Source organism: Plectropomus leopardus, chromosome 20 (assembly GCF_008729295.1).
Source record: "Plectropomus leopardus isolate mb chromosome 20, YSFRI_Pleo_2.0, whole genome shotgun sequence".
Classification (NCBI taxonomy): Eukaryota; Metazoa; Chordata; class Actinopteri; order Perciformes; family Serranidae; genus Plectropomus; species Plectropomus leopardus.
Genome location: NC_056482.1, coordinates 13,652,594 through 13,680,414, shown reverse-complemented (window position 1 = coordinate 13,680,414; position 27,821 = coordinate 13,652,594). Strand labels below are relative to the sequence as shown.

The 27,821-nt window shown below is 39.4% G+C and overlaps 1 protein-coding gene across 2 annotated transcripts; it reads left to right on the top strand.

Annotated features, from left to right (window-relative positions):
* LOC121959564 (endoplasmic reticulum metallopeptidase 1) lies at positions 1-27,821 on the top strand. Of its 2 annotated transcripts, none has more exons than XM_042508943.1 (15): positions 1-310; positions 3,652-3,956; positions 6,909-7,036; positions 7,217-7,322; positions 7,869-8,015; positions 8,828-8,920; positions 12,249-12,461; positions 12,704-12,924; positions 16,344-16,518; positions 17,187-17,377; positions 17,772-17,924; positions 18,767-18,969; positions 19,101-19,216; positions 20,781-20,944; positions 22,517-27,821. In XM_042508943.1, the coding sequence occupies exons 1-15, from the start codon at positions 36-38 to the stop codon at positions 22,691-22,693; spliced, it is 2,667 nt and encodes an 888-aa protein (XP_042364877.1). In that variant the 5' UTR covers positions 1-35; the 3' UTR covers positions 22,694-27,821. The 2 variants fall into 2 exon arrangements, with proteins under 2 accessions (XP_042364877.1, XP_042364876.1); XM_042508942.1 differs by having other exon boundaries at positions 12,704-12,930.

The following is a 27,821-nucleotide window of genomic DNA, read 5'->3' as shown; positions in this document are numbered from 1 at the left end:
GCGACGCTTGCAGCTGAGAGACCGCTGGCTCAAAAATGGAGAGCGACACCACTGTCAGGAGAATAAAACCCTTCGGGACGCATAATTATGTTGCTCAGGATAACGACGGTTCCCGGGACCGGTGCGGGGATAACGGCTACAGCGGTGACCCGAAGAAGAAGCCTGAAGTGAGTCTGTATCTGCTGCGGGAAGGGCTGGCAGCTTCCCTGGTCTCTGTGTTTATTTTGGTGCTGTGGGGACTCGTTCATTTGTCGTTACAGCAGCTCGTCATTGGAAAGCCAACCGGCGACTTCAACGCTGAGAGAGCCAGGTGAGTTTTGGACTCCGTTTGCTGCTATACTCACCTGTTTTGTCTTTATATGTTGGCTAACGGAGAGACACAGCTAACCTTTCCTCTAGTTTGGCAACAGACCCGCCTAGAAACCACTACCGGGTGGCCCCTCCCCTCCACCTACACCTGCACCTATTACCTCCAAGGTAACCTGCAGCGCAGACAGGCGGTATAACGGCGTGTTTAAGGAGTTTAGCTCAGGGGAAAAGAGGTGCAGCAGCCTCCAGGACTGGACTTAAAATGATGTAGTGAGTTAAAACCTGTGATCCCCGCATACAAAAACAACGAAATTATTCCATAACCTCGAAATTCAAGTTTGAAAAGTAGACAGGTGAGGTTACATATGGCAAGTTTATTTTTTTAAGAAGACATTTAAAACATTTAAAATGTCTTACTTAATGAATTAATATATCAAACAGGAAGTGCATCATGAACACTAATTAAAAGGTAAGGAAGAGGACTTGAGTCTTTTCATCAAAAACACATTACACACAGCTTTTGCATATATAGTCAGTTGTTTAACCCTTTGAAACATGAGCAAATTGGGGTGATTTCTTTCAAAAACATGGGAAGAAGGCAATAAGCAATGAATGAAAAAATGACCCCAAAATTAGGAAGAAATCACCAACAAGTACAAGAAAATTACCTGAAAATTAGTTAAACGAAAAAAAAGAGAAACAGTTTTAAAAAAAGGGAAAAAAAGGAAAAAATAAAAAATAAATAAGGAAATGACCTGGATAAAGTGCTTTAAAAAATAGTAGCCTACCAGACTAGTAAAATCAAAACTGAAAATCAGCCGTTAGTTTATTTTCAGCTTCATGATGAATAGTGATGAAAAGCTTGATTTCCTGTTTTACACAATTGTCACTTCGTGTTTTTCTGATCTTTTAGACAAAATAATCAATTTCAAGGCATCACACTGGGCTCTTGAACATTTCATAGAACATAAATATAAACAAAAAATCCATCAAACAGCCTGCATTGGTATAGAAAACATTATACATCCTGTACATTTTCAGATTACAAAGCTCCTCAGCTTCACAGAGCAACAGCTTTTATCAGATTTTCAGTCCCTGTGAGGAGGAGAGATGGGGATTATGGTGCTGAATCTGAGGTCCGCAGGGCTGCGGTTGAAAGTGCTGGGCGACGGGATTTGCCATCATTTGGCTGGTTGCTCTATAAATGAGTCAGGCATGCTGCATTGAACTGATTAGGGCTCTGAGCTTCTTTGGTCACAATCATGGCTTTCATGAGTCCGTGCCCTGCCAATCCAGATTTGAATTATGAGCCTGAGTATAAAACAGTGCCTTAGGTGCTGCTGTTAAAGTGGAATGAAAGCAACAGTTCAGGTATCTTTAATATAATTTGGTACCACTTTGTCAGTGCTACAAAAGCTGTAAAGGAGGACTTTGTTACTGTCTGAAAAAGCAAAGAAAAAACAGACATTTACTGTATTTGATTGAGAGCTGCACAGTTAATTGAAATATTACTGAAATTGCAATATGGCCAAGAGCAATATGCAAATTGCATCTGTACAGTTTTTTGGTAAATGTAAGATAACCTATAATTATAAAGGACATATTGTGGTGCTTACAGAGATGTCCCGGCCTACAAATCATTTTCTAGATGTAAGGGAACTGGCTTGTTTGGTACAGGCCCAGCTAAAAATCACATCATAATCATTTTTCTACAATTCTTTTCAGTGAAGATGAATTACAAACAATACTGTTATCTCTTTTCATCTTAAATCGTGACCCATATTGCAATTGTATTATTATATATATGTGTATATATATATATATATATCATATCGCAATTATCTTGGACTGGACTGGACTTTCTTGAACAGCTGCAGCAAACACCACCAGCAGCTGTTTCTTTAAAGAACAGTTGAGGAGTGGCATCTGCTTTTTCTGACCATATGGGTTGCTTGGCTTAATTTCCTGTTTCTATGTCCTGCGGGAGTCTGCACTGATGACAAAGATCAGGTTAAACTTCCACAGAAACATGTAACCTGCACGGGTCAGTGCAGTTGTCCAAACTCAGGACTTAGCCAACTTAACAAGGACGGGTTACATCTTGTTTGCTTATAAAACTCAATGAAAAATAAGTAAATTGTAGTCCTAGTCCAGCCTTTTGTGGGGTCACTTTTTCATTTTGGAAAGATCTTTCCCACTCAGTTAATTAGGTGAAAGAGGGACGTCACCCAATTTTCCGACTCAACCTCAAGACCACCAGTCAGTGCCTATGAAGATGCTTCACTCGCTCTTTAAAACCTTGAACCTTATTTGCAGGTCTGCAGATGACAATTTGTTTTTCAATATATATCAATCTGCTGTTTATTTTCTCACTCAACCGCATCATTTGGTCCAAAAAATACCAGAAAAATAGTGAAAAACATTATTATAAATTTGTGGAAAGGCTGAAAATCTTCCCATTTGGGAATCTGGAATCACAGCATTTTTATTTGTCATTTTTGCATAAAATATATCGTAAATGTTTAAATTGTAGCTGATTCTGTCCATAATTGATTAAGCAGCTAATTGTTTCGGCACTTGTTGATTGGGTCAGAGCAGAAGTTTCTCAAATCAAGTGTGTGCTATTTCTTTTTAAATCCACCAATGAAACTGTCACATCCAGCAGTTTGTTGTTGCTTGCTAATCCGTATTATTAACCCAATGTAGGTCAGCAGTATTTGGGCAAAATACTCACACAATACTCACCTACTTCATCACAGCCAGCAACCCTTTCTTTGTCTGACGTAAATGAAAATGAGAGGTGCATAACTGTGGGGTCTGAATTCCTTCACTTTCAAAATGAACAGCAAAGTCTGAAAAGATATCTGAACTTCAACCTGGTTTCATTTCATCATTTAAATGTCAGCAAGCAGAAGTATCAGCGATTGAAGATGGGGGCCTTGTGGCTGTTCAGACTCCAGTGATAAACAGATTGGACCAAAGGTTACACAACATTGTTTTGAGTCCTCGAAGGTGAAATGAAATGTGAAATAGACAATATATTATAGGTTTTTGCTCCGGCTGTGTCCGTGCATACATGTGGACCTTCTCCGATGTCAGATTTGTGTTGTATTTCACATATATTAAAGTAAAATCAACTGTGACTCATTGAGTTTATTCTATTATTTTTCCAAAATGAAGAGTGCAAGATTATCTACATCACTGTCTTTAACAGCAACATTGACTTGCAGGGCTCTGATAAGCTGCTGTAATACTGTGATGGAACAAGTAGTCTTGGTTTTCCACCCCTCAGAGCATCACAATATTCTCTGTCTCTCTTCTCACTCGTGCCTCACAATCTAGACGGCACTTGGAGCAGATCACTAGTGTCGGCCCTCGGCCAGTGGGCAGCCAGGAGAATGAGGTCCTGACAGTGGGCTACTTGTTGGAGCAGATTGAGAAAATCCGGGTCGAGACTGCAGCGGGTCCCCATCAGCTCACGGTAGATGTACAGCGTCCCACCGGCACTTTCTCCATTGACTTTCTCGGAGGCTTCACCAGCTTCTATGACCGTATCACCAACATTGCTGTCAGGCTGGAGCCTAAGGGTGGGACGCAGCATCTCATGCTGGCCAATTGCCACTTTGACACAGTGGCCAACAGTCCAGGTATGAAAACGTTCCTCCTTCTCTTGCCGACTGCATGTGAGCTCTTGCTGAAGGCTCTGACAGTGATGAACAGTGAGCTGTAGATGAACTGATTTAGCACTCAGTTTGCATGTAGATACATGCAGAAATGATTCACACACCAGTGGGCCAAACTTGATTTGACAGAAAGGAAAGGGCTTTCAGATATCAATCTTTAACTAACTGCAAGAGAATAAACACTTGAACAATAATTCCTGTGTATTTGTTCAACTTTCAGCTTTTTTTTCAGCTGATTGAAACCTCAAATCTTCTGTTTCAGTTCTTTTAGTGCCATCTTGTGTATCTAAGATAGTCATTTAATTGCTGTTCCTGTCCTGTGTCTGATCTGAAGAGCACTTTACAGAAAATTCCTCTGCTTTTTCTGTTTTAATTTTTAACCACGGTGGCAGCATGGCTGTAGCAATGTTGGTCCACCACTTCTCAACAGAAATATCTCAACAGCTATTGAAAAGATTACCATGAAATTTTGTAGCAACAATCATATTCCTCACAGGATGAAGCATACTGACTTTAGTGATTCCCTCAATCTTCCTGTTTTGCCCCCGTGAGGTTCCCATTTGTGTTTCACAGAGGATGCACTGTAAACATTGATCCCTTCACTTTTTATCTAGGGCCAATATCTAAATTTTCTTCAAATACTTTGGTTTATGACCATATGCACTGATCCAATACTAATATCTGATATCGGGCTGCAACTCACTCAAACAGCTGGATCAAGTTTCTGTGAAAATGGGGCTGATCTGTTCAGTTTAATTCTAGGTTTAAAGTCTCAGCTGCTATAGTGATTTATATCAATATTGAAATTTTTATTGGCATTAAATGTCTACAAAGAATTTGTATTCCTGTTTTATTTTAAATCGTCATTTATCACATTTGTTTGAACTGCCTTGTGACTGTTTGTGATTAAAAGTTTACATTTTACACTAGTTTTACAGAGCAGCTTTTCGAGCAGAGGTTTTCTACTCAAGTACCACTTGTCCTGCATGTTTTGCATGTGTTAAATGATCAGCCTGTTATCAACCAGTTGATCATTTGAATCAGCTGTGTTACAGCAGGAAGAGATGCAAAACATGCAGGACAAGTGGTACTTGAGGAGTGGTTTGGGCTGTTATAGAGATACATGGAATTTCAATTCCTCCTTGAGTTTTGACCAGTGTGTTGCTTTATTTTGTGAGATGAATTATTGTAATGATGAATACCAATTCAGTAAATGTATATTTTTGTATCTTTTTATATTTTATTTTTGTATCTATAGTTTATTTATGTAATTAAACAGTGGATCAGTACTTGGTATACCCAAAGTACCAATACCTGCAGAATAATGACATTTCCATCAACCTTTAAGCATCTCTGTGTCACATTATAGTCTCATAGAGCTGCTATGGCTGCAGACTTTTATTTTATTTTATTTATTTGCACATTTAAGCAAAAGAAAGCCGTTTACATGTGCAGGCGAGGTAGAAACCCATAATGGGCTTTTCTAAGGACCTCAACTAAATTAAACAATGAAATATACTAACATTTTAAAATATAACATGATGTAGAGTAAAATATAAGTATAAATACGTTTCTTCTACCCAGTTATCACTATTGAAACCACCTTTAAGTTTTGTTTTGTATAGTCAAATCCTGCAGCTCTTTCATTCAGTTTGCACAAGACACGAGATCCCATCTACAAGTCCTCATGTGTTTTATGATAATACCCTTATCTGTGCACTGCCGTCATGTGGACCACACAGTGTGAAATTTTGCCAATCCAGAAAATTTGAATGCCGAAGCGAATCATATCTGGACTGCACAGGAATAACTGTTTATTGATGATAGATAGCACAGTCTTAATTTCTTTGTCTTGTGTTAATTCAGGAATTTTCGCTGCTTCAATCCTCACCCTTGAGCCTGTTTGAGGGATATATTCTCACACATAGACACAAATGTGCACACACAGCTTCACCAACAAGAGGAAATTCATCCAAGAGGTGTGGACCAGGAAGATACACATTTATGTCCACAGTTGCCTGCCAAGCCTTTGATTTCTTGGAATTCTAAACACTTTTCATGCTAAAAATAATAATGGGGCGAAAAAGACAGAATAAAAAGGTAGCTCACTGTTGCACATACTTTTGTCCACCTGTGTTTAAAGTTTGTACGGGAAAATACGGTCAGCACATCAAACGGACAATTGAAATCAGAGTACTTCTAATGACTTTTTCCCACTTTAACGTGCACAGGTGAACTATTCATGCTTTGATTTGCACTCACCATCTTTAACTCTCACAGAGCTTTTTTGGGGACACGGATTAATATGTAGCAGACATAAGTGGTAGTGACAGGAGCATGAATGGTACCCAGACAGATGGTGAACAGGCTCCCACCCCCACCTCGTGAACACATTCAATCCAGAAAGCTGGAGCACATGATGTCTCAGTTAGGCTCTCTGATCTTTGGACATTTTTTTTCTCTCTGCATTTATTCTCAGTGAAATGTGTTCGTCCTCACCATTAACCTGTTTAATCTTTCCACATCACATGCCCTGTTCACATGCTCTTTTCTTCTCTTCTCACTATTGCCGCTTTTCCTTTGTGCTCTCACTATTATGCAAGCAGTGGGAGCTGGGTTTTCACCAGCTAGTCGCATTCTTGTCATGTTTTCACTCACAGCGTACTACCTTCACTCATACATTATTCTGATGTACACCAGCGTTATCAGCTCCATCACCTACATGTTTTCTAATCTCAAACTGACACACTGAGTCGAGACAGTGGAGCGATCTGGGTGAACGATTGCATATCTTAATGTGTAAATATCAGGCTGAGCCAAGCTCCTTTTGCCTGATATGAATCTGAAAGGCAAGCAGGAGCTGTTTGTTTTGTTTTGGGTTTTTTTGAATCACATTCACTGGTTTTCTTGTCTTAGGTGCCAGTGATGATGCAGTGAGCTGTGCAGTGATGCTGGAAGTCCTCCATTCTCTGGCCAACCAGTCTACACCTCTTCATCATGGAGTTATCTTCCTCTTTAATGGGGCAGAGGAAAATATCCTTCAGGTAAAAAGAAGTGACGAGAACACGTTTTACACTTTGGATGTCAGACTAGCTTATCTTCACCACTTTGGGTTGTCATTTGATATAAAACTTCTATCTTTTTAATTTAATTTCCTCTGTGACATTGTTACTTTCTCACTCACTAACTCTTTGGGCTTATTTTCTATTCCTTCTCTCCATCAGGCCAGTCACGGTTTCATTACTCAGCATCCGTGGGCCAAGCAGGTGCGAGCTTTCATTAACTTGGAGGCTGCAGGTGTCGGGGGCAAGGAGGTTGTTTTCCAGACGGGTACCGTATCAAACGAACTGTTCTGGTTTGTTTATTTATAGCAAGTTTTTCCTCCGGTATTTGCATGTGCAATCCACCATCAATGTTTCTTCCTCCTGTACTTGGAAAGAGTGTGCAAATGAATGCAACGCAGTTTTTGCTCTTACAGAGATCGACTGTGTGATGCAGACACACTGTTGCAGACCTCAAAATCAATGTTTAGTTTTGTATTACGTACCTACAGTTAATGCTGTTGTTCCACTTTTTTGTATTCTGCAGGATACCACTATTATGTATCTATATGGATTACTAGCAGCCTGATTATGGGTCCTAAGGTGCCTGTAATATTGCATTTATATTTTAGATGTTATTTGATGCACTTACTCTATACATTAAACAAGCTTAAATGCCTACATCACTAAAACTATAAAGGGGAAGTGGTTAAGGCAGCAGGAAACAGTGTTATAGTGCCCTTGATGCCTTCTTCTACCAAATTATTGTGCCTAAGAGAGTACAATAACTGTCCACTATATAAAATATCACAGAAATCTTTCTGTTCCCTAAAAGGTCCTGAGAACCCGTGGCTGGTCCAGGCCTACGTGCATGCAGCCAAACACCCTTTTGCCTCTGTGGTCGGCCAGGAGGTCTTTCAGAGTGGCATCATTCCCTCTGACACCGACTTCCGAATCTACAGGGATTTTGGCAACATCCCAGGTAATGCATAGCATTCTTCAGAGTACTTGGTGGGGTTGCAGGTCTTGAAAAAGTCTTAAAATGTTTTTTTAAATACACATTTACTAGTAAAAGGCATTAAAAATATTACAATTTCTTGAATTCAAATCCAATCAAATATTCTTTTAGTCATATTACCATGTGAATTTCCTTTGTTGGCATTAAAATGTCATTAACAGGAGGGAAACACAATCTGACAGGGGAACAGACTTTGACACAACACCTAAATGCGCACAATGCCCCTATTTTTTCCCTGCTGTAGTCTGCATAATTAAACCTGGGCACTGCTAGCTACCCTGCTTGTTAGTTTATGGGATTAGGAAAACAGAAGTTTAACGTCAAAAAGCTTGAGGTTTTTTTTTTTTAACCAGTGGTGATTATGGCCAGTGCCTGGAAATGCTTACAAAGCAATCTATGCTGTATGTCGAAGGCTTTTTTAAACTTGAGATAATGGGGTCAAGGCAGTAAAATTGCACATGCAGAGCCATAATTACAGAAAGTAACACCAGTGACATTTTACCTCTCTGTTCATTTTAAAATGTTTTTTTTTAGAGAGTTTATTTTCACTTTTGGTATGTCTTTCCATTGCAAATTTGGTCTTATATTTAATTAAAAGTCAATAAGTTTGAAATTCAACTTGTTAATACCTCAGTACAGTATAGAAATTACTATCTGTGTCAAAGCTGAAAACATTAATCTGGTGGCTGCTAAATGTACAGAGCAAAGCCGCTTTTATTTTGTGTTTGTGTTTTTTTTAATCTTATTTGTGTGTATGTGCATTTGATTTTTTACAGGAATTGATCTGGCTTTCATTGAAAATGGTTTCATCTATCACACCAAGTACGACACTGCTGACAGGATCCTGACAGACTCGATCCAGAGAGCAGGTACACACCACACAGAAACGCACTTCTGCATATCTACGTGTACAAAACTTGAATGGGTGTCACGTTATGCTATTATTTGACCGTCATTGCAAATAGATTCTGCGGTTATTGGCCATTGGGTGTGTCTGATTGTCAAGGAGAAAGTGGTCAATGCAGCAGGAAAATGGTGTGGTAAAATCGTTTTTTTTCTGTCACCAGCTGAAATACACGCCGTCCATTTGTACTTTATGCTCCCAGTTTCAGATTGGTCAGCACTCTGCTGATCTCATTATTTCCCTGGAAAACTAAGAAACGCGTACAAACATACATTGCAGTTGTGGACTTTTACTGTTACACTTGCCCTTTATTTACCTTGTGCATCTGTGATGCTGAATTATTTTTGCTTTACTTAGCAGAGAATCCAGTCAGTCAGCACTAAAAACTCAAGACAGTTGGCATCTTTCCTCTCTCTCTCAGCAGATACTGGACATCTCCCCGCTCTTATTCTGTGTACAGTAACTCACCGTGAAAGGCATGAATTATTAGAGAGAGAAAGTGAAAATTTAGAGGTAGGTAGGAGGTATTTTTAGTCTGTAGAGAAGGATGCAGAACAGTTTTGTATGGTGGAGAGTAGATACAGCACGGGGGCAAATGAGGAGATAGACCAGTAGCTCTTCTCTGTTGATGCTTCTGATGAACACAGCAGGTTTTTGGCCTCATCCGCCTCATTCAAATCTCTCTTTTCACAGCTCTGCTTTTCAGCAAAGTAGGGGAAAGGTGCAAGGCTAGTGTCGCCCTAAATTAGATTCACTTTTGTCCAAATGAAACCTGGATCTATTTTTTAAGATGTGTCGATATATTAACAAGAAAGTGGCAAATTAACCGTTGCAAATGGTTGAGTTAATATTTTAAATATTAATCTCATAATTTTTGTATTTAAATCAGAAAGGAAAGTTGTGGTTACATTGCTTTGAACAGAATTGTGTGGCTAAGCAGTGAACCCAGCATGAACAAGTAGATGTTGTACACTCTGTTGTTTACACTTTTAGGCCACAGTGAGCCTACCAGGCAGAAGAACAATGGAGCTTTGTCTCGTGTGTGTGTGTGTGTGTGTGTGTGTGTGTGTGTGTGTACTGTTAACTGTGCAGACATGCAGGCAGCAGTACATAGGGCAGCACAAATAAAAGAAACTTGGCCTCAGGCGGCAGTAACCCGCACAGCGACCTCTTACTGATCCTTCACGTCGCCAAATTTTTCTTTCACATTCAGCATCATGATTGTAGCCAATTTCATGTGAAGTCTTCCACGTGACCCATATACCAGTATATAACTGTTGTATAATTATGAGAGGAACATTAAATCAGACTTGCTCTCACACACATGCAGATATCCTATTTGAAACACTTCTGCTTGGGTCATGAAATCACATTTGCTCACACGCATCATAATCTCTCCCAAGCACCATTAAATAGTATAAAGTGACTAAGACAGTTGTGTGTGTGAGTGGATTGTGCCTTTCTCAACATATCCTGTCATGGAAAAAACAAAAATGTAGCTGTGTGTTTGAGAGAATTTTAGGAGAGTAGGATGGCGAGCGTCGAGTGGCGAGTGTTATTGTAGCCTGCATGATATGGATGTGGAACTGTGTGGGATTGTAGTAGTGTATGTGCAAGATCATAATTTGTTAAAGCAAGTATGATATACAGCTTGATATCTTCCATAGATCTTTCATACATTTATTCACTATAATTACCAGTGAGATACATTTGATTGAACTAAATTGCATTTAAAAATAATTGTTGAGATGTTTTGATTTCGGGTCGATTCTGATGTTTAAATTACAATGTGGCCGATAGCCAATAGCGATGTGGATGTTTTGTTTTTTTTTCAGAATCAGAAGTATTTAATTTCATAATATGATTTTATATTATATTATTAGAATTTTCTATTAATTTTGTCATTGATATTTATTTTGTTGTTGTTATTTATTTTGCCTTTTGTGCCAAAGAAACAAAAACATCGACATTGTAAAAAAATAACGAAACCTTTTTTTTGAAAGTTGTTCAGTCCTTTTTTGCCTCCGTTGTCTTTGAATAAGCACAAATTCCGTTGTACAAATTTATGAAACAACCTTAAATGGAGCTTTCTTTCACATGAAAAAGATTCTTTGTTTTTTTTTTTTTTTTCAAAATCACAGCTTTATATGTCTTTTTAGCCTGCTGTACAACTACCTACATACTTATACCTGTACTAACTAAACCATAATAATCTCTGTGTTGTTGTAGCTTAATCTATTTCTTTTCTTATTGAACATGGGAGATGCAGAGCTGAGCAGCAGCTCGCTGTCATTGCTGGTGCACTGATCACATAGGTATTTACGTGCTATTTGTGCCAGCACTGGGGAACAGAAGTTATTATTTCTACAGTATCTGAGTTTAGTGGATTTCCGAAAAATGGGTCCTCTTCAAAAAAACATATCTCCCAAACTGCATTTTGCCAACTGTTTCCGAGACAGTTTAATACTCCCACACGGCCATCATTTTCTTTAACTTTACAAGGCACATGTTGCACTCTTACATCATGCCAGAGTGTCAGAGCCTTGTCCAGCCAGTGGCTTCCTCTCCAAATCAGCAGCTAGGTATGTTCGCAACTGTCGTCCATGTTCGACCGCAAATAAACAAAACAACATTGAGACACTGCAAAATTGAAAAAACACCAATAAACATTGGCCACTGCCAAGAGTTAACGTCATGCTATTTTCTAATTGATCAATGGTAATGTAACTTAAAGCAGAGATTGTAAGTCCCAGTACAAAGTAACACATCTTCACGTACTAGTATGTTGTTTCATATTAGCACAGTACTCATCTGCACATGGTCTCATAGCTCCAGATTTTGTCTGTATTGTCCGGCAGGAATGACAAAGGCCACTACCTCAGTGTAGCCTGTCCCTTCTGGTCATCAATAAACTTTGTCTACTGTGTATGATGTGTCAGCTGAATAAAGGATGAGCGTATCTTACAGTGACGTTATCTGTTTCATATGCAGTCATGTTAACCATTTCCTTCCTCTTATTGTTGGGGTAGAAGTACAAATAGTGGAAATTACAAACCACAATAGAGTAAACTCAGCATTTACAACTTTGTCCATTTCCATGAATTCATATAGTCTCCTGTCCATTCCTGGTTTTAAGTTAGGATGTTCTGCTTGTACTCTCAGGCAGTTCAGCTGCTGTACTCCTGCTGTACTCTTTACTGCCAAAAACAAAGAAGCTCAATGCAACTGAGTGTTTGTTGTGTCACATTTCAACTTTAAACCTCTTCACCTTTAAACTGACTTCGTGTTCTCAGGCGACAACATCCTGGCAGTTCTGAGGTACCTGGTGACGTCAGAGAAGTTGGCTGATTCCTCAGAGTATCGTCATGGCAACATGGTGTTTTTTGACCTACTGGGTGTAGTTGTGGTGGCTTACCCAGCCCGCGTTGGCACTATCCTAAACTACATGGTAGCCACAGTCACTTTTTTTTATCTGGCCAAGAAAGCTTCACTGCCAGGCAATGGGGGTAGGTTGCCACTTCCTGTGGTGGATGTTGTTATGCCATTTCCTATACTGGATGTGTGTGTTGCATGTTTTCCTTTTTGTGGCTTATCTAAAAGTCTTTCTGTCAAGTGTTTAAATAGGAAATTTCTAATCCCAACCTTTGGGGCATAATCCAAATTATTGTTTAATTTTCTGTATTAGATTTAGAAGAGCTATTCTTGTGTGTTGGTCTTCATTTACATCCGTCCTCTCCATCTCTCTCAGGTGGCCGATATGTCCGAGATCTGGCCTGTGCCACAGGCGTAGCAGTCCTAAGCTGGTTCATCACCCTGCTGTCAGTGCTGATTGTCGCTCTGCTCGTCACTCTGCTGGGTCGCTCCATGTTTTGGTACAACCACTTCTACGCCTCCATATGCCTGTATGGGACCGCAGCTACAGGCAAGATGATCCTCGTTCACACGCTGGCCAAGAACTTGTATTACGGAGTAAGTGTAAGTTTTATTGTAGGATTTCCGCCAAAGGTATATTTTAACATTTGGGAAATACATTTATATGCTTTCTTGATTACCCCTACAAAATCCACATACCACCACCCCTAAAAGGCCCAGACACAGCAAAACGACATTGAAGAACTAGTGACGGTGAAGGCTGTTGCACTGCCTCATGTTTCCCTTTATCTCTGCCCAAAAGTTGCACTTGAACACACCACAAATACTATAGGCAGCAGTCAACTAGCACATAATATGTTCTGCACCTGTGTAAGAAGAAATAATTCTTCATAGCAGGAGGCAGTGGTAGTCTGTATTTGTCATTAAAAATGGGAAACTGGAAGGCCGACAGGACGACTTGAAGGTGCTATTTAGCCAGTTAAAGAGCTAAAGAGCCCAATGGCTAAAAAAGAAATCTTACTTAATATGACAAGTTTGTTTCGATCTCATTCCCTCCTGACTTTAGTAGGTTGATTGCTTTCCTCACTTCTTTTTCTCTTCTTCTGCGCTAAGCTGAACTGCCAGTCAAACTGATTTCTTTTACTGCTAGGCTCCGCCATCGCTGAAGCCAATTCAACATGCTGAATGGGACAAAAAAAGTGTACAAGTGTACACACTGCTGTACAGAAAATTGCTGAGTTCAATGGCGAAATGCTAAAATCATAAGGCTGGACAAAAGGTTAAAATATTTGCTCTGTTGAAGCAGAGGAATGTCGACCAGCTGGACTTAGATTGATATCTTTCTCTTCCAAGAATCATGATTTTACATCTGACTTTTGAACACAGCGTAAACTTTGTTGTGTTACTATTTACTCAAGTCTAATATGCCATGTTTACTGACATTTTATGGGGACTAAAGTGCAGAGAGGAGAAGGCCATGTAGTTCCTCTTCCTCCATTACAGATCAGCAGCTCTTTCTGAGTGTGACACCAGCAGTCATCTGTCAGTCACATGAACACAATAATTCACCAAATACGCATTAACGGCTGAGAGGCACTTGACCTGCCTCGCTGTGGTTTTCCAGCTATCAGATGTTTTCATCTCTGCCTGCTGATAGCAAAACCTGTTCTTGCATTTCCAGAGCCAATGTTAGAGACTTTATGGGAAACTCTGTACATGCTGTGCATTTCAGGAGCAGCTCTTGCAGCTCAACAGACCTATTATATCTCTGACATTTAGCAAATATAAGCCTTGAACCATTATACAAAATGTATTTTCATCTGAGCTAACCACATAATGAACTTCAGCTTTTCATGGCCATTTTCCAGAGAGGACACAGACTAATCTTTGTGCCAGCCACACCGCATAAGGCTTCATTTCTGATGAAACAAAATCTCTATTGACAGAGCACAATATATCTTTGGCCTCGTTTTAAATGGCCTTCCTGAGTCCTCAAACAAGATTAAATAAATGATGCCTGCATCTACAAATATCAGTAGATTTGCTTGGCTATTGATAATTTGGTATTCTTGTTTAGTGGCATCCAGACTTTAATCCATCATGTTCCAAATGTTCTCATTTATATTGATTTTAGATAGGATTTAATAGAACTATGATTTATATAAAAGTGGATACAACAGTCGATGTTGTATTTTTTTTTTTTATTCAGTGAAAATGTCAGTGTCAGTTTAGTCTTGTTTTCATTTGTACTTCTATCGCTTAAAGGACGAGTTCACCCCCCAAATAACCTTTTATATTTCAATTATTCACCCTGTTTAACACTGAAATTGTGAACAAAAAGGTTTTACTCTTTTTTTCACTCTAATTTCCAACATTGTGCAGTTGTAATATGTAGCTGACTAGATATAAAAAATATTGTCTTCATCACATTAGCTGCCACAATATTTCCACGTACACCCTGGCAGTTGCCAAAGAACCCTCAGCAGTATAAGTAGCCCTGGTTGAGAATCACTGTTTTGCTTTAACCACAAGAACTCTGAAACAGATAACAAAAAAGTCATCACTTTTTTTGCATACACAGGAACATGTAGAGAGTGGAATTAGAGACAATTAGTCAAGGCCAGAATCTGCTATATTAAGCTCTGGTTGGAGATTTATTTGCATCGCAGAGATGCAAGACCATACACTGCTGTACAGATCTGTTGTGTGCGTGTGTGTGTGTGTGTGTGTGTGTGTGTGTGTGTGTGTGTGTGTGTGTGTGTGTATATAATCCCTTGAAAGACATCGATATACAATATTATTTTCAAAACCACAGAGAAAATTTTGGCGTTGAGGGCATGCAAATTATTTTTTTTATTAAAAGATAAGGCTATAACATGACAAGGACAATATTTATTTTCATGGTTTGTAGTGTAGAGCTGCAGTATGACTTTAGTAAACATTAACAATAAGAGAGCGACAAAGTGCAGCTGGTATCGGTGTATCAGTGCTTCAAAAAATTAGTATTTAAACCTTTTTAATTGTTCAGAGTTGATATCTATTGGTAATTGATATATTTATGACAACACTAAAGAGTTTATTTGTTATACTAATATTTCGGTACTTCCAGAACTTCATCAAGGGTATTTTAAATTGTCTTGATGAAGGTCTGGAGGGACCGAAATGTTAGTATGACCGATAAATTGTGACACTGAGCAAGAGCAATGTGCGGCAACTTCTGCTTTTTTCAAGACTCATACAATACTGTTTAATGCAAGGCAACTGAGACTGTTGAATGTGCGAAAATCTCCCTTCAAACACTAGAGAGTTAACTGCTGATTGGCAAATCCTTTAACCAAAAAGTTATTGTGAAAGAAGAGCCGGGCGAGTGCATCTCAGTGAGGCCGTGATCATGATGTTCAGTGGAACGTTTTGATGAAACAATACTGCCTTGTGTACACGTGGGATGTTGTCCTTGTTAATGAAATAACAACATATTGCAGCAAGCCTTCCTGCAGTAGTACAGCTGTTACTTTTTAGTTTATTGTTTCAGGATACAACTGTGGCCATTATGTACATTTCCTGTTGTGGAAAGTTCCAAGTCATTTCACTGATTCTTTGTGCCTGTTTAGTGTTTATCCACAACACTCATGAGTTAGCAGTCATCTTACTTGCAGTGATTTTTTAATAAGATATGTGATATTTTTTGTTTATATAGTTTATGTAAGGGCTAAAGGTAGTCTTGTACTTAACAGCATGTACTGACCAACGGATCTGATCTCCTCGTATGAGTCTTTAGTTCCTTAATTAAACAGGGGCATTGAGTGAGAAGTACGAGTTGTCACCACATACACACTATTAATAGAAAACACTTTTTAGCGTTCCTCTATGTCAACAGATTTCAATCCCAACGTTTTTTTTCCCTCAACTGCACATTAGCTATATCCCATTTATCAAAGCAAAATACAGCATACCCTGTCTAATCTGCTCGTGCATAACTCTTCTGTATTGAGCTGTTATGTATGTGTTCCATGCAGGGTGTCCGTTTGGTGGAGCTCGGCGATCTCTTCTTCGACGTTAGCTTGTTTCTGTGGTGCTGCAGCCTGGTGTGGCTGACCCAGCAGGGCCTGTGTTCAGCCTACGTGCCCATGCTAATGGTGGCCTTCCCACTGGCCACCAGGCTGCTGCTGGCAAAAGAATTTAAGCATAGAGGTAAACACTCAATTCTAGTTAACTTTATTCACTACTAGTGTTTATTTATAGGTCAATTAAAACGACTACAAATTTCATCAGCCCTTCTTTTTTTCCTTTTTTTTTTTTTAATGACTTTTATGCCACACCGCAAACGTAATTGTTTAGACACCTGCAAAGATGACAATTGGCCAATTTCATCGTCTTTTTCTTTTTTTAAGCTTTTCTGAGGTCAGAGAACAAACCTCATTACTATTCAAACATATAATGATTAATTACAATACTCTACAAATGTAAACATGAGAGGAGATGAAAAAAAATAATTATAATAAATAACACCAACAAACATCAGCCCTTCCCTGGCAGCCTCCTTTCAAGGCGACACTGATCCTCTTACTATTGATTGATTGATTTTGCCAACATCTTCTTTCTTTTCTTTGCGTGAGAAGGCTTGCCGCCTGTTGGTTTTGCATGCTTTTGACAGTGCTTCAGTTGTGTTTTCATTGTTTTTGTACAGGAATTGTCCTTGAGGAGAAAAGATAAGAAAATTCAATTTTTTCAGTTGTCTGTGTGGGCTGGGCCTTAGAGAGATATTCATAGCTGTGGGGCAGCCAAAAGATTTTGACGGTCTGATCCTTGGTAGTTTCCATTTGATGTGACTAACAGTCGCCTCTCTATCTTTTCTTCAGGAGCATCAGTGAAGTACAGCATGCTTTATTTGTTGGGCCTGGCGTTGCCTTATGTCCACTTCATGTTCCTCATCTGGGTGGTGTTTGAGATTTTCACACCAATCATGGGTCGCAGTGGCACAGAAATACCTCCTGAGGTGGTGATGGCCTCCCTGGTCACCCTGGCAACCATCTTCCTGTCGTCCTTTTTTGTGAGTAGCTCCACATTATGAACATTATTGAACAACAAATTTGTCAGCAGAATCACCTTGAAATCACATTGGGAGAGTGCATGCAGGACAGAATAAACGTGACCAAACCGGTTTTATTATGTTGGTTAAGCTACTGGCAGCAGTGTTGTTTGAGCAGTCTATTTACATTATTGTTTGACTTCAGATAAGGAAACCAACGGCTGTGCATAGTTGGCTGAGTGACAGTAAAAGTTTGTGTAGATCTTGCAGACGGAAGCTTCGGGTTTTTGGGATACTTTGTCTTAATAATCCACCACTTCACCAAAAAATGTTCTCATATTTGTTGTAATTTCAAAAAGACTGCAGTGTATATTTTTCCTCCACTCTGGTAACATTTTATATTTCTCTGTCTCAGCTTCATTTTATCTACTTGGTACGGAGCACTAAGTGGATCCTGGCTGGTCTGGGCACAGTCTTCATCTTTATGTTCCTCTTGATGTCCTGCGGCCTCCTTTTTCCTTATTCAGGCAGTCCAGAGAGCCCGCGACCAAAACGAGTTTTCCTGCAGGTTCAAAGTCACACAACACAACACAACACACACACACACACACACACACACAGAAACACAAACAGAAGCATAAATATGTACACCGAAACATGTGCATCTATTGTAATTCTTGCTAGAGAAAGGACATAGATATCTCTCACACAGTCACATTTTTCTGTACACTGTCATCCTTTTGAAAAGTAAAAATTCATTAAATTTGTCTTTTATATTTTGGATTGTTAGATATTTTACAAGCTTTTTAAAAATGCTAATTTAATAGTGTGAAAAATCCAACATAAATAACTTTCATTGCCATGAGAACATGGGAGTTCCCATGATCATGAAATTTCTGGAAAAGTGAAGAAAGTCTGTTTTCCAGACCTGGAAAAGTTTTAAACATACATTGATCCTTGTATTACAAATTAAAAATCTAATACTGTCAAGAAAATGTGGTTAAATGTCGTGGAAAAGTTACTGGAAAATGTAATTGTAAAAAAGTGTGGGAAGCCTGGAAGATGTCTGCTGTAGAATTATCTTTAAATTTCTTATCTTTTTTTTTTGCTCTGCCTCAGCTGACTATCCTGCAGTGCAGCACCTGCTTACATCATTAAAATCTTTTGCTGGAAGCAGGTGAAATGCAAAGCCCCTATGTTGTATGTTGTTTTTGTAACTGGGACATGGCACACCATGACGTCTCTCCATGTGATTGAATAAAAGTGCTAAAAGTGATTTCACTCCTCCACCTGCTGATGTAAATCACAGAGAGCTCCATCAAGTAATTTTGCCTGAAAAACAGTTGGCAGCTTGGAGAAAGATGTTTTCTTAAAATAAGTAAATAAAATGTTTTGTCCACCCTTCTGCAGCATACGACGCGGACCTTCCACAACCTCCAGGGCCAGGTGGAGAGCCGAGACTCAGGTCTGTGGATCAACAGTTTTGATTACACAGGCATACAGCACGTCACACCCCTCATCCCCGAGATCAACGACAGCGTTCGCACCAGCTGCCGTGAAGACCGGCCCTTCTGTGGTTACCCCTGGTTCCTTCCTGTGAAGTTCCTCAGCAAGTCAGTAGTTTGTAGCCTTGTAGCTGACAGCTCTTTTTTTTTTTTTCATTTGCTTGATGCGATTATCTTCCTTTATAGACCTATCATACTTTTAATTTTTCCTTGCCTCAAATATTTTGGTGTATTTGCAGGAAGAACTGGTACCTTCCTGCACCAGAAGTGTCTCCCACCTCTCCTGTGGAGTTCAGCCTGCTGTCCAGAGAGGAGACCAGCTGGGGGACGATCAAGATGACCTTCAATGTGAAAGGTCAGGACAACGTTATTTGGCCAAACCAACATAAATTATATTAAGGCTACATTCACATACATTTTTGTTTTAAAAATGCATACTATTGCTATTTTTGCACCTAGCGTCCAAACTGCTCCTAAAACAGAGACTTTTTAAAAACAGTGCAGACCCCGTTTTTAGTACGTAACCTTGACAGTTGGGTTTCAGGCTGGTCGGGTCTAAACTGAGATTTTTGGAAATGATGACGCAGACACCAAACACCAAAACATGTTTTGGTGTTTGGTGTCTGCGTCATCATTTGCTTGATACGTTTTTGGTTTTTGGGTGCTCCTTTCCTATAGCCACAGCTTCCTTAGGTGATGGATAATACTTTTCTGCTTCAATATGTCGGCATATTCGCCCTCCCAATCTTCCAAAACGATTTTCTGTGGCCTCGCTTGCTTTATACTCATGTTATTTTCAGTAACATTTCCATTGTTGCTCCAGACAAATACATTTCTGTTCTTACTTTTCACCATTTTCTCCCTCTGTATTATTTTCTATAATGAAGCAGCCAACCACACAGCAGACATCTGCTTCCTGTTAGCACCATTACAGGCATGCCCAAGTGTACGTGAATGGTCATGTGATATGGTGTGTTAGTATAGATGGACATTATTTCGGAAAGTGTGCTAAAATCTTGTGTGTACAGAGATAGTTTTTTAATTTTAAATGCAGCTTTAAATTGAAATTTATTAGTCTGGATGTAGCCTAAAAACACTCTTTCTAGGAAGAGAGATAAGCGACACAGTTAAAAAAAAAGACTTGCAATTCAACACTGCTGTCATGTGACTTCAGTTGGATTTGAGCCACATGAGCAGTCCAGAATCTTGGCTGATGACAGCAGAATATTCGCAGACAAAACAGACAGAGACAGAGATGGTTGCGCATACTGAATATATCCAGTGACACATCAGTTGGAATGCAGAGTTTACATCAACACTGAGATCATGACTGTGTAGACATTTTTTTAAATTACTGATTGAAAGTTAAGCCTTGATCTTGGAAACATTAGTTGACAAATTACCCTCACGACAAGTATATTGTGAAAAATGTCACCAAAACGTCATAGTGTAGTATGTCTTTAAAAAATGTCACGATGGCACCAAATCGTCACCAAAATGATATTTTATACTATGTTGTAAAAAAAAATGTCATGAAGACATCATTGTATAGTATGTCGGCAAAACATTTTTGACAACATTCTATACTGAATTTCCAAGACAACTGTGCAAACTCAATCTGCAGAGGAAGATCATGTGACATGCTCAACAGCGACATTTGTGAGCAGTGCTTGCAAGATATTACACGAGCAATTGCATTATTTTTAAGGTAATATTATCAAGCCATTTATTATTGAAGTTCATGCATTTTTGTTCGAATTTTAGTACATTCAGTTTTCGGTGTCGGTTTCTGTTGCCAGACCATTTAAGTACAGCCACTGTCACAGATATAAACTATCAATAATGTGATATAGTCATTATCCAGTTGGCTGATCTGGATGTGTATGTGTGCATATATGTGCATGTTGTGTCCTGTGCAGGTCCCAGCCACATGTCTTTGTATCTGATGCCTCACCGAGGAACCAGCCTCTCCACATGGTCCTTTGGTGACGGGACGCCTCAGTTCGACCTGAGTGGAGAATATTTTGTCTTCTATTCCCACGGCCTCGATGCCCCCACATGGACCTTCTGGTTTGAAATACAGGTACAGCCTGCAGCTTAGTGGGCATTCTGGATTTTTTGCACCTTTAAATATTTCATACCTTGACTCAACTTTTTTTTTTTCATGTGAATTATTCAAACTGCTTTCTGTTTTTGGTGAGACGAGAAAATCTGCGACAGCATCAGTGTTTGTCAATGTCAGCTGTTATACTGTGATGGAAGAACTTTTTGGACAGTAAACATTAACAAACCTGTCAATATAAAATATGGATAGTATCAGTGAGTAATGTAGATTTGTTATGTTAATACCTTGTGTATTTAAAGGAATAGATCCACTTTTAGGAAATGCTTGTAGGTTTTTGAATTACACCATAGCTTTCAGGCAAGCCCTTTTTTGCAGTGGTTGGGGGATACGGAGGGAACTACACACATGCATATGTATACATGTATGCATCTGTCTAAGTACAAAAATATGCTATCAATACATTTAATTTCTCAGAGAAATTTTAATCTGTAATAACAAAGAAACAGAGCAATCATTCACAATTGAAATGTCTTTTTAATCGCTCTCCGGGGAGCCTGTTTTGCCTCCAGGGCCAAAGTTTATGCTGAGGCCTAACCCCGTTCACTTTTACACAGCAGTTGGGAAGCAACACATTTGCTTTACTTGGTTCTTGAGGAGCTGCAGTGTTTATTCAGAGACCAACTGAAACCCAAACTGTACATTTACTGTCACTGGACAACTTAACTGTTAATCTCCTCTCTGCTCCGGTTGCCAACACCCGTCTGCTTTTAGCACACACTCGCTACACACCGAGCTATTCCTTATCTAGTCTTATATGCATCAAACTGTGTCAGCACCCTGCAAATGTAGGATTGAAACACCATGTTTGAAACATATGTATAGGAAATTATTAATAAATACAAGCAAAAAACTCGAAATGCTTTATATTTCACAGCGTCCTCTAAATCTCTCAAATGAGGTTTTCTTTTTTAAGATTCTTTGAATTTTTTGCCTTAAAATCAGCACATCCTAGGAAAGAAAATTGCAGATCAATATTGAGTATGCTTTTTAACGCTTTGTGAAATTCTGCTCAGAAAGACCTAATCACTGGACACTCCCAACGAATAAAACTTTTCTACCCAAATTATCTAAGTATCCCTTTAAGATGTTTTTTTTCTTGTCCACAGTTAATTGTCAGGTACTGCTGCACCTTTTACAGACTTAGTACTCTGACAGATGTTCATTTTTTTCTTATGCCATTCTTTTCATTCCTCGAGTAACTTGATTTCTGCAAAACTTCACCTCATCATCTCCCTCAGTGATGTCTGCAGGAGATTAAGTCGTGACAGGATGCAATTGGATTGTCTAACTGTCATGTGAACACCTTTAAAGTCTAATTACTGAATTGCATTAACAACTGCATGGGTTCAGACAAACTCCATGACCGTTAAAATCCATTGCATAAGCTGAAACACATGCAGCATTATCAACCTAAAGACAAGGTGATTTTCTTTACAGCCTGGTTAAACTGCTGGTCTGGTTCTGATCCTCTCACATGTTAACTGTCTGTGCTGGCATTCATTTGTTTTTTTCTATCTCCCCGTCTATCAGCCTCCGAGAGAGCCCGACCCATCGGGCCCTGAGGGGATGATCTCTGTCGCCATCTCCACCCACTATTTCTTTGGACAAGATAGAAGGACTGCTCAGTTGGATGAAATCCTCAGCAGGTTTCCTTCGTGGGCTTTTCCTTCATCTTGGGTCAGTACCTATGACATGTACCGATACTGAGGAGGCCACACATCACAGAGGCCGATGCCGAGGAGAGCTGAGGGTCTCAGGGCCCCCTCCCCCCGAGACAGACAGAAAAGATTTCAAAGAACAATACTGAGGACCAGCCCTGACGCCTTTTCTCTCTGACACAAACGCACACTCTAACACACACTCATGCTCCCTCCCAGCCTGCCTGAGAGACCCCCATCACTGTGTCAGTAGGCTTAGTAGCTAACCGAGCAGGAAGACGCGCAGAGACACGCCAGAGGTAAGCCGACCCGCTTACAGACTGACTAACTCGACGACCCACCCACTGGCCGCCACAAGCCTCATGCTCACTCCTGGGCTAGTGAAACAAAGGGGTTACGTTTTTTTTTTTTGTACTCAATCTGTCGTGCCTTTGCTTTACTCAATCCATCTCACTCCCCTCCTCACTTTCCGTCTCACCCACTTCCTCCTGTTCTTCCTCTCTCATGCTTCCTGAATGAATAACGTTGCATGGCTACTTCCCCTGCCCTCTCTTTATCAGCTAACCACTCGGGCCATTCTCACACTAGATGCGTCTCTGGCTTCCTCTGAAGAAATAACACCACTACTGTATGCACTATAGGTGTAGTAACATACTACTGGGAGGGGAAACAAAGAGAGTCATTTTTGTTTGACCCTTCTTCCGACGTTAACTGGAAACTTTGACACTTTGAAAGTTGCTTTTCATCAACACGCACCTGTTCATATTCTGAGCAAATAGATTTTCTATTAACTGAAATTGCTCATTACCATTTCTCAATAACACCACTGATTTGCAGCGAGTCGTATGCCCGTGTTTCAGCGAGGAATGCCAACAGTCTGCTTTAATTGTCAGAGAATCTGGCATTCAGAGGCAGAAAACTGTGCCTGTTAAATGAAAACAGCTGGCTAACATCAAAATGTCAATGTGTCCTTTAAAAGGAGTAGCTTTCCTAATGATTTTGTGCAGAGGGCAATGTTGAGGTCTTGAAGTTTTCTGCCTGATTTGTTTAAGCAAATGTGTTTTGATTTTGGGCTTGATGAGACCAGAGCTCACAGGGAAACAAGGACTTGTGGCCGTCTGAATGTCCTGTGATTAAAATTATTCCCCAAGGCGGTGAGGGGTAACTGGGAGGAAAACCAGCAATGCAACTCCACACTCATTAACAGCACCAGTGTCAGTTTGTTCTGTCTCACGTGGAAGTGTTGGTTATTTACATTTACTGTAATAATATGTATTCTATTCTTGTTTTCAAACTTGACTCTTGCTCTGTGCTATGAACTGTCCCCAGCAACACTAAAGGATGTCTTTTTTATAGACTAAACAGTTAATCGAGAAAACAGTGGAAAGGATAATTAATACTGAAAATAATTATTCATTTTGGGAAGTTATCCAATCACATAGCTGTATATGCCATGTGCAGATGGATAAAAGTTAATCAGAAATTGATGCATTTCCAGGCAGTTTCACCCCTAAAATGGCAACAAATTGCCAAGCTGCATTATATAAAAACCATTAAAATGAAATTATAAATTTTAGAAGGACTCAGTATAGCAATACAGATGTGATATTTATCCATTTTAAAAAATGGTGAAGCTTTACTTTTTGGGTCTGTAATTTCTGAATTTTTTTTAAAGAGATTTTCTGGAAAAAAAAACTGCGGCTTGGTACCAGTCATATGGAACATGGACACCATAGTAAGTTAGTCTACTAACAATTCCAGTTATTACCAGCTAATTGTGAAAATAGTTAAATCCTTCTACAGGCAACTCAGTGCAGACTAAGTATAATGTATAGAGAGTATAAAGTTTCTGATAATAAATGGGAGGTGATCAGGATCGATGTATCATTTCAAAGAATATTGAGTGAAAACATCAATACGTATCTTCATCTTTAAGATACGCCTTTATTTTTAAATTCCTTTGGCACGTGTGTCACCATTTCCATCCAAGCACACATCCTTTCTAAAAAATCAAACTGTGCAAGCAGCCTAATGCCAGGCAGGTAATGTTAAGAAGCCAAAAAATGACAATGAGGGTATTTATTGACATCGTAGGCTACTGAATCACAGTTGTATCATGGATGACTTAGTGATATCAGCAAATATTGTATAGAATGAAGAATCAATTTAATATTGGATTGTGATGAAACTTGTGATTTACATCCCTAATGTTTACTACGCATTTCTAGTAAATAAATAAAATGGTATTTTCTTTGTACATGGTACCAATTTGCATAGTTATTTCCAGGAAATAGCCTAGGATTTTACTAGGAAATAACAGACCTGCAAAAATAAAAAAGCATAACCAAAAGCAGCTATATAAAGCTAGTCCTTGTTGATTTAAAATTCATAAATAATCTGTGCTATACAGAAAAATAGGTAGAAAAATAGGTAAGAGATATAGATTAAGCTGTGTTAAACTGAAACTTTATATACTGTCATTTTTCTGTCCTTTAAGTTGTGCTGAAATTGTTCTAAGAATGTACATTTATGCATTTGTGCTGCTGCGGACAGCTCATACTGGTAACTGTTGTCCACTCATTTTGTGATGTGTTGCTAATATTTCTCATATCTCACTCATCTCATGTGGAGCTGCATCTTTTTTTGTGTAGAGCCCAAGTATCACAACCACAATCCAGTTAATATGACCTGTTTTATGTGTAGACTTCACATAGTCGACCCCATAAAACACCGTTATACAGTTAGGGCCAAGTTACACTAGAAAAGAAGTGGTTTGTACCACATGCCCGTGGTCGTGCAAATGTGGGGACAAGGGTTTGTTTCTCTTGGAAGACTTTCATGGTGTTGCACGAGGTTGCACACGTGAAAAGTGGCAGTAAGAATTGTGGTTAGAATGAAAAAAGAGAGCTAAAGAAAAGGTTAATGCTTTGCACCTTTTTAGCCTCCACACAGCTGGACAACCCCAGTGTAAAGTGGTTGTTCATGTCGGTTTCAGAAAGTCATAGAAATGGTCGGACAGAGATCCCCATAACCCGACGTCAGAAAGGTGTGAGGAAATGCTAGTACCTCGCCTTCCGACGTCTCACCTGGGACTTTATTTTGGGAAAAAACAGTAGTTAGCAATGAGAGACAGTTCATTTTTTGATCCTGTTTCAGTTGTGCCAAAAAATAACATAATAATTAACAATTTAAAAACAATTTAGCTAGTTGAGAAGGTTGCAGTTGTTGGAGGTTTGGTGTAGTACCATTTAGGTTGGATATATTAGTAGATCTGGAGACCAGATGCCAAGATGGCACCTTCTCAGTCCATTAAGAATTGCTCACCTGACACACATGGTAAAAGATTTTCTGGCTTCCTGGTTTACTTCTGGGATGTGCAGCTCAGTGAATATCTGTAGTAGTGTTTCTCCTGCAGTAGACTTAACATTGTGATCACGTCACTTTTCTTGGCTCATAGAAAGTTTTAACCTCTCTGAATCAAAAATTCATCACGGAAACAGTAATAATTCGCATTGTTTACAGATCGAGGTGTCTTATCAACTTTTATAGTGTTGGTCAATGTTAAAAAATGCCATTTGGGGCTTTTTTGCTGCAATATCGTGAATGGCAACTGAAAAAAACTGGAGGCAAGGCTGAGTGATGTTTCCGGGGGCCTAGAAACCACTTCGTGAACTACCTGTCCTCCATCTCGCACGAAATATGTCACTAACGTGCTAAGAGCCAGCTAGCTCGCTTTCAGCTCTGCTATAGCTAAATTAGCTATGTTTGACACACAAACTTAGCGTTATATTACCTGTGTGTATCCAACTACTCACAGCCTTTTGATCAGTCGGGAGGCAAAAGAACGAGTAAGACCAGTTGCTCATGTGAGTACATCCCGGCACAAAACATCCAGGCATCGTGGCTTTAATGAGATAGAAACTTATGCCTTTGTTATTATGTATTGTCAAAGTCTTACACCTAAACAGCTTTGCAACAAACTTCTTGATTTAATTGACGAAACATATTTTTATAATTTAAGGCATAAATCAGGATCAAAACATTATTTGTCTCTGGTCATCTTCAACAAAAATCATTCTTTGGGAAATAAGGTCCCCATGGTGGTCCACTGGGAAGAGGAGGGACTTGGCCTTTCTATTTTAATTGTGTGACAAACTCACTAACAGTGTATACTGGCCCCTTCAGCGTCACCACTACCTCCACTATGATCAAAACTTTGTGTCCGACACCGAGATAATAGCTATTAATCTTCTCATAAACTGTGGCTTGAATGTTATTGTTGGGAAGATTTAAATGATTGAGCTAGCTAATGTTCAAGAGAGATTACTTTGATGGATTATAAAGCATCATCACGTCCGTCTGTGGGCTACCTCTGTTTTCTGCTAACAAAGTGGAATGGCTCCATCCTGTTTTGAGAGTTGAATCGTGTCTGTGCTGTCATAAAAACAGGGTGAGTGTCCCCTCCCCACTGTCAGTCCCACACTCTGATGACATCTTTTAAAACAAAAATGTCCTGTAGTTGCTTGTTGGCAGTTTGACTCCTCCTGTACGTCCCACGGGTGGCATCAGGTTGTAAAGACTTGGGAGATTTTTTGCACTTGGGAGATCAACTGAGCAAAATCGTCTTTTGTCCACTTTGTGTTACACCCGATGACGCGTCGTCGTGATTCATGTTGTCTGTTTGGCTTCAGTCACACACACAATAAGAAATGCTGACATGAAGGAGGCCTTAACATTTTGCTTCCAAAGACACACAAAATGTTTACTGTTGTGGACACAAACGTCTCAGTGGTCTTAAAGCTATCAGGTGCTGCACTGTACAGAGTTTTTATGCACGTGAATTATTGTCTGTTGGAAAGTTTAAACTTAAAATCCATCACAGCCTTCGACAGGTAGAAAACAGATCATCCTACTATGCTCCTTCTTTTATGCACGATGTGTAATGAGAAACGTACTCTGACTCCATCTGCTGAGGAAGGTAGTGTGATACAGGTGGAAGCTGTTTTTGTTAAAAGTCAGATGATTTTATCAGCTGACTGCAGTGTGACATGTCAATGTCCCTTCAAAAAGCAAAATATCCAGTACATCAGACATTGGCTGTTATAAATTTGACTTTGACTGTACAGAAAGAAGAAATTAAAGTTAATTATCTGGTGTAATGATTAACACCAAAGTGA